General features: G+C 44.7%; 1 protein-coding gene across 1 annotated transcript in view; it reads left to right on the forward strand.

Annotated features, from left to right (window-relative positions):
• The window catches only part of PTH2R (parathyroid hormone 2 receptor), a 34757-nt gene that overhangs the window by 2254 nt on the left and 17637 nt on the right, over window positions 1-14866 (forward strand). Inside the window, exons 2-7 of the mRNA XM_081850390.1 lie at window positions 4231-4336; window positions 6636-6746; window positions 6838-6959; window positions 7925-8022; window positions 8949-9135; window positions 11495-11648. Of these exons, the coding sequence (XP_081706516.1) occupies window positions 4231-4336; window positions 6636-6746; window positions 6838-6959; window positions 7925-8022; window positions 8949-9135; window positions 11495-11648 (778 nt within the window). The remainder of the gene's footprint in view (window positions 1-4230; window positions 4337-6635; window positions 6747-6837; window positions 6960-7924; window positions 8023-8948; window positions 9136-11494; window positions 11649-14866) is intronic.

The following is a 14866-nucleotide window of genomic DNA, read 5'->3' on the forward strand; positions in this document are numbered from 1 at the left end:
CGCAGGAATATTCATGGTTGCCAGTGAAAGTCTCCCCTGCCCCATCCAAGGGCTGTTCCAAGTGTGTGAAGGATAAATCTCATGCCCCATTTGACACTTAGGGGTCCTGCCCAGTTACCAGCATGAATTGCTACCCCCCCATAGGAGCCTTACTGAAATTTGCCGAGGGGGGAGAGAGACCCAGAGTTGCATTTAATGCAGCCATGGGGAACTTGTGTCCCTCCAGATGTTGCTTGACTTGAATTTCTGTCACCCTTAGCTATTGATGCTGCTGGCTGGGACTGGTGGGAACAATGTCAGGAAGGCCACAGCAGAGGCCGCTTTAGGGGAGTGTGACCGGTTAGGTCGCACTGGGTGTGAAGCCTCTGGGATGCTGCAACTATTATGTAGAATGGAATAATATAATATAATAATAATAAATTTTATTTATATCCCACCCTCCCCAGCCGAAGCCAGGCTCAGGGCAGCTAACAACAATAAAACAGTGCAACATTCTAAAAACATTTCATTATAAAAATTAATTAAAATCAAATTGATGGCAACCATAAGCTTAAGTTCTGTAAAGATTGCCAGAGGAGGGAGTCAGGCTGCGCCCTGACCAAAGGCCTGGTGGAACAGCTCTGTCTTGCAGGCCCTGCGGAAAGATGTCAAGTCCCGCAGGGCCCTAGTCTCTTGTGACAGAGCGTTCCACCAGGTTGGAGCCGCGGCCAAAAAAGCCCTGGCTCTAGTTGAGGCCAGCCTAACCTCTCTGTGGCCTGGGACCTTCAGGATGTTTTTATTTGAAGACTGTAAGTTCATCTGTGGGGCATACCAGGAGAGGCAGGGAGGGGCACAAAATTTTGGCTTCACACAGGGCGCTGCTGAAATTTGAGGCCCCAAGGTGCATCACAGGCCACTGATCTGCAGTGTTAGAAATTAGCCAGGCGTCTTGTGTGTTTTGCTACTGGCGAGGGTCCAGGAAGTTTCGATGAGCCCTTAGAAACATCCATTTGAAGCAGTATATATCTAGAGTCTAAATGCCTAAAGAAAGGAGTCTAAATGGAGCCCCCTCCTCACCTCGTAGAACCACAGAATTGTAGAGTCGGAAGGGACCACGAGGGTCATCTAGCTCAACCCCATTGGGGGGGGTCCAGCATACTGCAGTCCTCCCTTCTCCACCTCCTAGTATGCTGATCCCATTAGAAGCAGGCCAGAGTGATACATGAGGGGTCTAGACAAAGAGGGGCTCCTGGTCGCCCAGGTGAGGGGGGGGTGCCTCTCTTTAAGGGAACTGGGTGGCTGAGTTAGCATAACTGTATCACACAAGCTGGGAGGTGCCACTGATTTATCATCATGAGAGGCCACTCTGTAGTCTTCCTGGTGGTTATCTTCTTCCAAGTTGCATGAATGCAGTAAAACTCACCGGTTGCACATTCCAGAAGTAAAAGGTGTTTTACTCTTATTGTGCTTACTCAGGATCACTTAGCTGATACAGTGGTACCTCTGTTTACATACTTCATCCGTTCTGGAGGTCTGTTCTTAACCTGAAACTGTTCTTAACCTGAAGCACCACTTTAGCTAATGGGGCCTCCCGCTGCTGCTGCACCGCTGCTGCGCGATTTCTGTTCTCATCCTGAAGCAATGTTCTTAACCCAAGGTAATATTTCTGGGTTGGTGGAGTATGTAACCTGAAGCGTATTTAACCCGAGGTACCACTGTAAATGGGTGCTTCTTCCCCATTAGTGAGTTGATGCTTGAGGGGAATGGAGAGTTCTAATCTAGGTTAGTGATGGAGCGTGAAACCAAGGTAGTTATTTTAGATTACTGTATTTTTCGCTCTATAAGACGCATCAGACCACAAGACACACCCAGTTTTTGGAGGAGGAAAACAAGAAAAAAAATATTCTGAATCTCAGAATTCAGAACAGCAAGAGGGATCGCTGCGCAGTGAAAGCAGCAATCCCTCTTGCTGTTCTGGCTTCTGGGATAGCTGCGCAGCCTGCATTCACTCCATAAGACGCACACACATTCCCCCTTACTTTTTAGGAGGGAAAAAGTGATTCTTATAGAGCAAAAAATACAGTAATTCACATTAGACAAAGGCTACATTTTTTGTATGCAGCTAACAACACCCAAACACTCCAGTCAGCTCCCCACCCCTTGATATTTTATTAGCAGAGGCCCTGCAGTGACTGTGGCTGAACTCACAACCCCTATGCATGTAAATATCTCTCTATCTCTCTGGCATTATTTAAATTGCTTTGTGACAGGTACTATAAATCAAGAGAATTTCATAGGAACATGAGTCTGTTCTGGGCCGTTTTTCCTCCTCTGCCTTATCTTGCTGTCTGCAAGTATTTAACATATGCCTTGGCAGCCTTTGCTTAATACAGTATTGATTTTTGCCAGTGTTGGAGTCAGAGGACAGCTCTGTTGGCTTGGGCAGATCTGCAGTGCTAATTGTGCTTTCCAACTAGCAGCTCCAGGCTGGCAAGCAGGAGGTCAAGCAGTTCGTTTTCCCTGGGACTTAAGAAACCAGGAAGCCTGACTCCATTAAGAGACTTTCTCCAACAAATATTTTAGAAGCATTGTTTATATTAAGAGGGCCCCTGCAGAGTTTGTGGGCCTGTAAATTCATGACCTGTAAATTCAGGAAGGGAAACAGTTGCCCAAACCTTTGAATAATCACAATCTGGCAGTCGGCTGACTCATCCATCCCCAATGAGGATGAAGCCTAAATCTAGAATAGAAAGCCGGGGGGCGGGGGGGATGATGTGAAAACATGATCTCACGGGCAGTTTGGGAGGAAGGTGTTGTGTTTTCTGCTTGCTGTCAGAAGAAAGCTGCCCTTTCCATAATGAGATTGATAATGGTATATTGCCTGTGAAAGTCTCCAAAGGCTAAGCTGTCCATACTCCTTCGGGTAGTGATAAAGCGGGATATCAAATCCAAACTCTTCTTCTTCTACTAGGATTAGCTCAAAATAAACTGCAATAATAATCTACCACTACCAGGTTTCTTCAAAGTGAAGGGTCTTCTCCCCACTGCTTCAGAAAGCTCAGATCCACCTTGCTGTCCTCATTTATTGCAGTAAGTGGAGGGTCAGGCAGGCATCTCTGTTCATTATCCAAAACAATAAGTCTTTTTTTCCAATAAGAATCCTTCTGCTTCTTCCCATTTAGCAATAGTAACATTTGTTGAGCAGTAGCTTAGCAGGGGGCTGGGGGGGGTCATGGCCCTGGATACCAAATTCTGAGGGGCACAACTAGGTGCCCCCATGCAGGCGCTGGCTTTCACGGGGATCCCCACCCCCTCCCTGGCGAAGGCGGCAGAGCAGCTGAGGTCCACGGTGAGCGGGCATGGGTGGCGGGAAGTCAAATCAAAGTGACCTCCCCAGGGCACAAATCTGGGCAATGTGTATGGAGGTCCTGGGCTGCCCAGATGACAAGACACCCCCCCCCCCGGCCTCGCTGTGTCCCAAGTGGCAGATTAGGGGGGCAGTGTAGGGGCACACAGACGTGTAAGAGAGGGAGTAGTCACTGCAGGCCTTTGCCCACTGTAGCAAAATGTGTAGATCTGGCACTGCTTTGATGTTGCAGAACAGAAAGCACATGAAGCAGATTCTTAAGTAACTGGCTCTGCTGGAACAAGCTGAAATGTCTGCCTCTTCATGAATTTGGGAACTGTTACTAGGAAACCTGAGGTGACACAATCAAAGGCAGATCAGGTTATGTAAAGTCCTGGTGTCTTAACCATGGCCAAAGCTCTGGGTATTTATTACAGTGGTGCCTCGCAAGACGAAAAGAATCCGTTCCGCGAGTCTCTTCGTCTAGCGGTTTTTTCGTCTTGCGAAGCAAGCCCATTGACGGCTTAGCGGATTAGCGCTATTAGTGGTTTAGCGGCTTTTAGCGGCTTATCGGATAAGCGGCTTACCGGCTTAGAAAAAGGGGGGGGGAGGGAAAAAAACAACGCAGGAACTCGCAAGACATTTTCATCTTGCGAAGCAAGCCCATAGGAAATTCGTTTTGCGAAGCACCTCCAAAACGGAAAACTCTTTCGTCTAGCGAGTTTTCCGTCTTGCGAGGCATTCGTCTTGCGGGGCACCACTGTACTTTAAAATGTGTCAAATACTTCAGAATGAAAGTGCAGCCACGATGAAATATGAAAGCTTTGGCTGTTTACCTTCTTTTCTCTCCTAAAAGAAGATCCTTCTTCACCAACCTTATTTCTGCCTGGGTTTGTGTTTGACAGGATGATTTCGATGACACCGTTACAATGGAGGACCAGATTTATCGTCTCCTGGAGGCCAAACTTCAATGCGAACTAAATATCACGTCTCTGCTACAGGAAGAAGGAGGTGGCGTTTCTAAATAACTTGTTTTCTTTTCCCGTCCCGTTCCAGACAGCATTTCTAAGGTCTTGTTCACATTCTTGCTTACTCTGCATTCAATGTGCTCCCACTGCTAGTTTCCAAAGCCTCATACACACCATGTTAGCCACAACATGCCTATCGTTTCTTGACAAAAACTGCAGTTTGGGGTGCTTCCCCCCAAATCACCTTCAGTCCAATGAAGATCAAAAGAGAGTAAGACGACATTCCTTTTTATTTTATTTTTATATTATTTTAGAAAATTTTAGCATACAGTATTACAGTGGTACCTCGGGTTAAGTACTTAATTCGTTCCGGAGGTCCGTTCTTAACCTGAAACTGTTCTTAACCTGAAGCACCACTTTAGCTAATGGGGCCTCCTGCTGCCGCCGCACCGCTAGAACCCGATTTCTGTTCTTATCCTGAAGCAAAGTTCTTAACCTGAAGCACTATTTCTGGGTTAGCGGAGTCTGTAACCTGAAGCATCTGCAACCCGAGGTACCACTGTATTTGCATTAATCCATAACAAATTCAATATCTTTATAGGGTTTCTTCCGACCCCCGGACTTCCCCCCACTCCTCTCCCCGGTTTTCAATAACTGTCTCTTCTCTTTTCTGTGACTAAATACTTTTATCCAATCTATTAAATCTCCTTTTTCAATACCCTTTATCAGATTACATTACAAGTGCTAATCCAATCCTGCAAACGTTTTTAAATGTTTACAATGCTCCTTCATATATTCTCTAAAGTTAATCCATTCATTTCTAAATTTATGGTGTCTAATCTTCCCAGTCAATTTCGCCATTTCGGCATAGTTCATCAGTTTCAATATCCATTCTTCTTTCGATGTGGTTCTTTCTCCTTCCATCCCTGGGCATATAACATTCTTGCCGCTGTCATCGCATACATAAATAGGACCTGAGAGTAAGACTACATTCCTATGCAAACTGGGAGTGAACCCCAATCAGAGTGTAGTTCTGTGTAGACACACACTGCACCGTGAAATAATAATAAATTCCAAACACCAAGATAAAACTACATTTTCAAATTAAAATAAAGGAAATGGAAGACGATAGTTAGCCAAAACAAGCTTTAAGAGCTTTTCCCCTCCCTAAAAGGAAGAAACTCTAAAGCAGATTTAAAGTTGGTTGGGAAAATACCATTATAGCTTCAACTACCATTAGAGTGCAAGAAATAATGATAACAGAAGGAGGAGGAGGAGGAAGGTGTTCAGAGAAAGGTGGGCTGGGAGACAGGGACAGAAGAGCAAACAGCATTGTTTAACAACTGGGCAAAGACTTGATGAGGAGAAACTAGAGGAATAGAAGGAAGGAGCGTCAGCTTAACAATTGGAAGGAATGGAAAGAGTGAGAATCAATTGGGGGAAAATGTTTGGCAGAAGAAACAGAGGGAAGCATGAAGAGAGAGAGAGAGAGAGTCTGCAGAATATATATTTTTTTCTTATCTATATCTTGAAACTGTTTTATATTTCTCTTCGCTGAACAAAATGCATAATGGCAGTCAATCTGTTCCAGGTCTCTGTTCACTATCCTGAGGCAACGGTGTTGGTTCAGTCCACTGAAAATGTATATCAACTTACTTAATTCCAGGGGAAATAGCAATTTTATGGGGGCAGTATCAACCTAGAAGCATTTGAGACCATTCTTGGAATTTGTGTTCACTCTGACTGATTTGTTTGTTTGTTAGTTATTTGAATTTCTTTACCATCCTTCATCCAAGGATCACAAGGAGGTTTACAATATAAAAACACAAAAATACATAACATAGAAACACACAACAACAACTCCCCCAGTTTAAAAGGCCATAGATTGTTTAATTAGCCAAAGTGCTTTCGCCTGGTGCTGAAAAATATGCAATGAAGGTGCCAGACAAGCCTCCCTGGAGAGACTAGTGGGGAGCCACCACAGAAAAGGCCCATTCTTGTGTTGCTGCCTCAGATGATAATTGCAGGATCCAGGGACCAGTTGTTAAATTGTCATAGAACAAAATAAGATGACCCAAAGATATGTGCTGTTGTAACTGCATGCAATATGAAAAGTTGTTTCTTTGTAAATCTGAGCTGCTTGAATGCTCACATTGATTCTGACACAAATTGGAGAATATTTTTAGCTTCCGTTTAGGCAGAAAATGCTCTGTTCTTGCCTCATTTGGAGGGAAGTAATTTTGAAAGCATTAAAAAAACCCCACAGAGAATCACACACTGTGCTCTTTCCTGCTTTTTCTCGTGTTCTTCATTTACAGCTTATTTCTGCTTTCCCCCTACAGAAGGCAACTGCTTCCCAGAATGGGATGGTCTGGTCTGCTGGCCCAGGGGGTCTGTGGGGAAAACATTAGCTGTCCCGTGCCCTCCTTATATATATGACTTCAATCACAAAGGTACCAGCAACACGTTTCACGTTGGATTTTATCTTACACAAAACCTAGCTGGAGAGAACCTTCTCATGGGAGCGCCTCTTCTCTCTTGCAGGCATGGCTTTCCGACACTGTAGCTCAAATGGAACGTGGGTCTCTGTGCAAAGTTTGAACCGGACATGGTCTAATTATTCAGAATGCTTTGACTTCCTGCAAGCAGAAAACAGCCCAGGAAAGGTACATGCTCTTTCACCAGCAAAGGAGCAGAGTTGAAAAGCTGTGGGTGCTTGAGGGTGTTATAGTGCTGAGAGTGTTGGGGAACCTAACTGGCTTTTATTACTAATTAATCCATAATTTTAAGGGACGTGGGTGGCACTGTGGGTTAAACCACAGAGTCTAGACCTTGCCAATCAGAAGGTCGGCGGTTCGAATCCCCGCGACGGGGTGAGCTCCTGTTGCTCGGTCCCAGCTTCTGCCAACCTAGCAGTTCGAAAGCACATCAAAGTGCAAGTAGATAAATAGGTACCGCTCCAGCGGGAAGGTAAACGGCGTTTCCGTGCGCTGCTCTGGTTCGCCAGAAGTGGCTTAGTCATGCTGGCCACATGACCCGGGAAAACTGTTTGCGGACAAACATCGGCTCCCTCGGCCAGTAAAGCGAAATGAGCGCTGCAACCCCAGAGTCATCCGTGACTGGATCTAACGGTCAGGGGTCCCTGTAATCCATAAATTAGAGGGTAGAAAGAGCTCAGTCTATTTTAGTCTTAATTCTTGCAATTAGATTGCACTATAAGAAGAGGGTGCATACATCTTGATAACAATTAAATATTGTAAACTGTGCCAGAAACTACCATGACTTGAGAAACATCACCTTTCAGTCGTTCTCCAGGACATGCAAATCCCCAACACCACCATGAGGGAAAGGGCACTCAGAAGAAATGTTGATCACCCCAAAACAATGCATAGAAATTGTTTAGCATCATACAACAGCCGTACGGATTGGAGTATACCTTCCCAGAATGGGTAACACAATGGGGTTGCAGGTACAATCCTGGCTTTACCTCCATGCAGAATAGGATTGTGTTGCTCTGTAAATGACAACAGCTGAGCTCCAGACTGGATTCTCTTAAAGGACATATCTTAGAACTTCTTAATTGTGCGCTGAAGGAGAAAATAAATCCTGGAACATCTTCTGTTTCCTCCAGAGGGAATTCTTTGAACGCCTCTATGTCATGTACACCGTTGGGTACTCCATCTCCTTCTGCTCTCTGGCTGTGGCGATCTTCATCATGGGCTATTTCAGGCGAGTATATCACACCTCTAGAATCTGTCCATCCTCTCTTAAACCTTTTAGCCAGTCCTAAGATGACATAATGTCTGCAATTTCTACGATGACTACCCCTCCCTTGCCACTCACATTCTTTCCCTCACAATGGCAAGTGGATAAATTTAATTGCAGTATAAAATGGAGTGGCTGTCATGGGCTGAACACCTGAATCCAGTCAATATCACTGGGGAAACTGAACATTGTACACAATTGTGAGTAACAAAGCCCAGGACTTTATATATGTATTACATTAAAAAGCTGCCCCAGCAGGTTGAGATTTGAGCCAAGAAAGGGCATGGAGAAAAATGATTAATTTTTTTCCCTGCTGGCTGCATCTATATTTATGATGGCAGATACACATCTAGAATCCCAGTGGGGGAAAGATGCTGGAGGACTTAATTTTGAGCAGAAAAACAACTGGTGGGGAAAGGATTAAGTAGTTCCCACACACAGCTACTTCTCTGCTGAAAATGTTAGCCTCCCAAGTTCTTTCTCATTTTTTTTAACTGTTTGAACCCCTTTTCACTCATTTGCATGCAATGTTTAGTTTGCCTCTCTCTTTGTTATGACATTTGAAGGGAACATAATACATTGGAGCTTTGTTTAACATGCAGCGACTCCTCCTTAAGGGCCTGCGCTTATATTACAACTGAAACCATCCTATCGCTGTCACGTTTTAGAATGCTTACCTGCGCAATTGGTAGACCATTGTAACCTGCTGTTCAGGCAACATGCCCACCTGATATCTGCCGCCAGTGATGCTCTTGGAACAACAGGAGGTTTCCTTTTCTGACGTGGTAAATTCAAGAGCTTTTCAAGAGTGCAGGACTGGGTCTGATCCAGCAGGGCTCTTCTTGAGTTCTTATGCTCCCTTTAATTAGGTTTTCCCCCCTTGCACACAGGAGACTTCACTGCACCCGGAATTATATACACCTGCATCTGTTTGTCTCTTTCATGCTCAGAGGTACCAGCATATTTATAAAAGACAGAGTAGTTCATGCTCATATCGGAGTCAAAGAGCTTGACTCGCTGCTCGTGGGTGACCTGCAAAATATCATAGCGGCTCCAGCCCTGGACAAGTCCCAGTACGTAAGTACTTCTCCCCTCCTCTTGCTAAAGTTCATTCATCATTACCTAACAGAATCACTGTTCAATATTCTCTCGCGCCCAATCCGCATCTGAGAACACTGACGCCAAAGTGACCCAGCAGGCAGGGACTGTGAGTGAAATTCAGTGTAGTGCTTAGTGGAGCATGCCCAGTGGGACCTTTCCCCTCTCCTTCCCCTGTGGACCCTCTAAACCTGTTCTGGGGATTCCCCCAACTCTCCAAAGCAGATTTAGGGCACCCAGGGGGACCTCATTCTGTTACATGAGTGAAACTCATCATATGCATGCAACACCTTCGTTGAGTCTCGCCCCTTATGGCTGGTAGCAGGAAGCCATTAATATTTCCCGGGCATCCAAATCTACTGATTTCAGTGATGGTCCCTGAGCCTTCCTAGTTGCTCAAACCTCAGTGCTGGACTCCTGAAAAAGTTGCATTTCAGCTGGTTCAGAATGGGCCCAAGTCACCCCTTCTCCACAGGAGTCAGCCAGTACATGCTGAAAAAGTAAATATATATAAATACATTCCACACTTGGATCCTAGGTTCCTTTGAGATCCTGGGATAGAAATTCAGTAAATAATACTGAAAAGAATACAGTTCAGTAAAGAATACTGTCATTTGAGCCAATTTATTTGCAGTGTTGCTTCCCAGCTTCAGCAGAACTGTGAAAAAATATCTTTGGGATAATTGTATAGTTTTCAGTGTGACCAGTCAATACCACTTCCTACTACTACCACTATTATTATCCTTAATTAAATTTCACCCAAAGATCACAGGGCAACACTGTGTATATTGTGTTTTACAATACAGTGGTACCTCGGGTTACAGACACTTCAGGTTACAGACTCCGCTAACCCAGAAATATTACCTCAGGTTAAGAACTTTGCTTCAGACCGTGGGAATCCAGACCGTGGGAAGTCAAAACAAAATTATTACGATTTGGAAGACAATTGGACCTTTTTTATTTTATTTTTTTATTTTTATTGGATTTGATTTGATATGTTAATCGGATGTTTTTATTGGAAAATTAATATATGCTTAAAAAAAAAAAAGAACTTTGCTTCAGGATGAGAACATAAATCGTGCGGCGGTGGCACGGTGGCAGAGGGAGGCCCCATTAGCTAAAGTGGTGCTGCAGATTAAGAACAGTTTCAGGCTAAGAACTGACATCCTGAACGAATTAAGTACTTAACCCGAGGTACCACTGTATAAAAACACAAAAACACGTACCATAATAACAAACAAAAACCACCACCCAGTTTTAAAGGCCTACCACAAATTATGGAGCTGAGTTTACCGCATTTGAGTAAATTGCAGAGATCAGCACACCTGTAGTGCAATGGATGAGCCTCACCCTGGGAAAGCCATCTTTGTGACTGCGGTATCTCCCTGCTAGGTAAATCATTTATTTTATGTTGGCACTAGGAGACAAGAAAGGCTGATTCTGATACTAGACTGTGAGGGGTCTACTTTAGCTGATTGGAGCACAGAATTGCAGACTAGGAACTAGGAAGTTGGACAAGTGGCCCACCTAGTGCCATGTTTGTCTGCAATGGCTGGCAGTGGTTCTCCAGGACTCCAGGTGAGGGTCTCTCCCATCCCTAATGCCGGAGATTGGATCTGAGATCTTCTGCATCTAAAGTGGATGCTTTACCTCTGAGCTATGGCTCTTTCCTTGAATACCGGAGTGAGCAGCAGTATTGGTGATAGAATAGAGAGAGAAGTTCTGATCCATTGAGAGCATTCAGGGTGGTCCCTCAAAGGTCTTCCACATGAGCAAATGTCCACAGGGAGTGTCTAGGAAGCAGCCTGACTATTGGCCCAGCCCTTTCTGCTCACCACCACCAATATGCTGTGTGTATAAAGACACATACGGCATGAACAGAAGCCCTTAACGAGCTGCAGCTTCCTGATGGGTCTGTCTGGGTATGTGAGGCTTCAATTCACAGCTTTTGTGTCACTGCACAAACACCGATCGTGGTGCTGGTGGGCAGCACAACGGCTGCAAAAGTGTCAATCTGGTGGAAGAGGCTGTTTTTAAGTAGCTGGCAATAATTGTGTGGGTTTTTAAAGCACATAACAGACTCCCGTTATTTTCACAACCATTACACATGACTCACAATTTAATACAGAATTGAAACAATTCTTTGTGTGAGGATGACAAAGGACAGTAAAACTTACTGAACAACGTTAGTTAACATGAGTCATAGCCTTGGCCTTGATGCCAAATTAATAAGGCCACTGAAACTGGAAGACAACGATAAATATGCAAGTATACTATTACATTTAACTGCTTCCCTGACCACCACAACTGTGCTGCTTTATTTTGAATTGATTGACAGGTCTGGTGCAAGATTACTGTGGTGATGTTTATTTACTTCTTGACGACCAACTACTACTGGATCTTGGTTGAAGGCCTCTATCTGCACAGCTTAATATTTGTGGCTTTCTTTTCGGATACCCAGTACCTATGGGGCTTCATCTTAACAGGCTGGGGTAAGGTACATTTGTCTCTCATTGAAGCATTGTCTTTCCATTTAAAGCTAGATGGTTGTTGTTGTTGTTGTTAAGTCGTTTAGTCATGTCTGACTCTTCGTGACCCCATGGACCAGAGCATGCCAGGCACTCCTGTCTTCCACTGCCTCCCGCAGTTCTGTCCATTCTAACATTATCTCTTGGGCAATGCTTTTCTATTTTTTATTTTAAATTCTTTTTGCAAACCACAAAATGAGAAGGGGGTGGTTTACGTATTTTTCAGTTTTGTGAGTTAGGTCCAAACTGACAGTGCAATGCTGAGGATGCTTACTGAAGAAGAAGCCCCACTGTGTTCTGCAGAACTTGTTCCCAGGTAAGCGTGCAAGGATTGCAGCCAAAATAAGTTTCACGTAGGTCCTAGTAAAATTGGTATGGGTGATACCCAGCTTAACAGTTTTGCTAGTGCGAGGATAGCCATCTCTACGATTCTATGATTCTAAGGAGTTCTAGCTGTGCACTGGAACTCCCCACCTCTCTGTTGGGATGTGTCCAAGGGAACGGGGGCAATTGGCAGGCCCCCATCTGGCTCCAGCCCACTGGCCGGCAGCCGGGCGAACTCCAGTCTTTGCATCAGCATGTAACTGCGACCCGAGCTTCACAAGCCATCAGAAGCTGGGCACGCAAGCCAGCAGAGATAAGAACTCTTCGCAACGGAAGGGCAGAGAGAGGCTGTGTAAAGTGTATTTACAGGCATTTTATTCAGCATCAGGACAAAGGAAAAACATGTCTGCTCTCCTTCGTGTCCAAGCAAAAGGGCAAAAGCAAAAGCTATACACACAAACGGAAGTTCCCAGCAAGCTGTGCTGTGCTGGAGTGTAAACAGGCATGTAACACACAACAGTCATGCCTGTTCCTCTTAAGGTGGAACGGAATATTCTAACACTCTCCTCTCCCTGCACATGCCCTAAATTTGTTCTGGGGGAGTTCCCTCAACCCTCCAGAGCAGATTTACAAGACGTGCAGGACTGATGGTGCTATGACTTAAGTCACGATGATTTCAACAGGACTTAAGTGGAACGAACATGCAGTGCAATTGTATGCATGCTTACTCAGAAGTTCAGTAGGATTGTTGTTGTTGTTGTTTAGTCGTTTAGTCGTGTCTGACTCTTCGTGACCCCATGGACCAGAGCAGGCCAGGCACTCCTGTCTTCCACTGCCTCCCGCAGTTTGGGCAAACTCATGCTGGTAGCTTTGAGAACACTGCCCCACCATCTCGTCCTCTGTCGTCCCCTTCTCCTTGTGCCCTCCATCTTTCCCAACATCAGGGTCTTTTCCAGGGAGTCTTCTCTTCTCATGAGGTGGCCAAAGTACTGGAGCCTTAGCTTCAGGATCTGTCCTTCCAGTGAGCACTCAGGGCTGATTTCCTTCAGAATGGATAGGTTTGATCTTCTTGCAGTCCATGGGACTCTCAAGAGTCTCCTCCAGCACCATAATTCAAAAGCATCAATTCTTTGGTGATCAGCCTTCTTTATGGTCCAGCTCTCACTTCCATACATCACTACTGGGAAAACCATAGCTTTAACTATATGGACCTTTGTTGGCAAAGTGATGTCTCTGCTTTTTAGGATGCTGTCTAGGTTTGTCATTACTTTTCTCCCAAGAAGCAGGCGTCTTTTAATTTCGTGACTGCTGTCACCATCTGCAGTGATCATGGAGCCCAAGAAGGTAAAATCTCTCACTGCAATAGGATTTACTTCCATGTAATTAGGATTGCAGCCTTAGCCTAGATACAAATTTATTTCATGAATATTTCACAAAAGAATGTCTCCCAAATGCTAAAACTTCTAATCAGATACTCATTGTCCTTAAAAAACAGTGAATTGGAGCAAAACGTTAACAATATTTATTGTTCCAACGTAACACAAACTTTAGTGAGAAATCTTTGATCTTTTGCACCACCTTGCCATCTCAGAGTCGTATATAATTTGTCATTTTCGCTATAATGGCACTGCCCAAATCTTTTTTAAAAAAATTCAACCCAAAAAATCATCAGACGTATATCAGGATCCAAATCTGATTTGTGACAAATCACCCATCGTCCAGCAACTCCCTCTTCCTCATCTCCTGTCCAGGACGGCCCACAGCCTTGCAGAAAGGCTTTAGGAACACAAGTGTCTGCAGGGGAGAGAACTCTTCCCTCCGTGAACTTCCTTGAGTTAACTGTCTTAGGATTCAAGCCCACCTCTGCTGCCACAACCCTCTGGTCTCTCATTGTGGTGTAAAATCCCTTTTGTGGACTTGCCACTGAAGACAAGAGGCTCACAGGTTGGTATGCTGCCTCGCAGAAAAGCACCTAGAGAAGCCTGCCATGTCTAGGAGAACCCTGGACCTTTTCTTCCTTACGTTTAGTTCAGGACCATTCCGTCATGTGAGACCTCGGGTGCTGCCTGAAATGGTTCAGTCCAGACACAGCTTTACCACCATCAAGTGAAAACGAGGAGTCTGTTGGTCTGTAGTTTGCTAGCAGCATCCGTGTCTCATAAAGGATTGTTTGGCCTCCGTCTGCCTTGTTCGCTCTTCTATCCATGCCTCCGCGCATGTCGCAGTTCTCGCTTGTGCTTGAAGAGCTGTCTAGCTAATGAGACACTTCAGGCAGGAGGCAACCCACTCCCTGTCTCTGCTGTGTTAGTGCTGCTGTGTGCAGGCTGGATGTGAGGGAAGTTTCTGTGCACAACTTAGACCCCGAGTGATTTACGTTAACAAGCTCCCATCAGAACTAATGCTGCTATATTTTGTCAAGATGCAAGGCTAGGAGTTTCAAAAAATGATGTGAAGCAGGGACCGTGACTAACTGTAAGTTTTAATTCCTTTGAAAGCAAAATGCCAAATTCGCCTGGTTCTTTCACTGTTTGGGGAGGTGAGGTACACATAATAATGTGAAACTGGCTTACACTGAATCAGACTGAATCAAAATAGTGTTTGAATCTAGCAGGATAGAGGTTTATTTGATCATCACATTCCTTGCTTCTGAGTATTGCCTCTGCTTGATACTTTTTTAGAGATTCTGAAGCACTAACATAACCTGCAAGTTCCTGTTCGACCAGAAACAATAGATTAATTTCAATTTGCCTGGAGGCAGATTTTCATTAAAGACAAATTTTAAACGCATTTCCCCCTCAAGCTAGGAGCTATTAAAGCCACAAAGTTCTGATTCAAGAGCTAAAAGATGGTAGCTTTTT

The sequence above is a fragment of the Podarcis erhardii genome (assembly GCF_964252035.2).
Source record: "Podarcis erhardii genome assembly, chromosome: 1".
Lineage (NCBI taxonomy): Eukaryota > Metazoa > Chordata > Lepidosauria > Squamata > Lacertidae > Podarcis > Podarcis erhardii.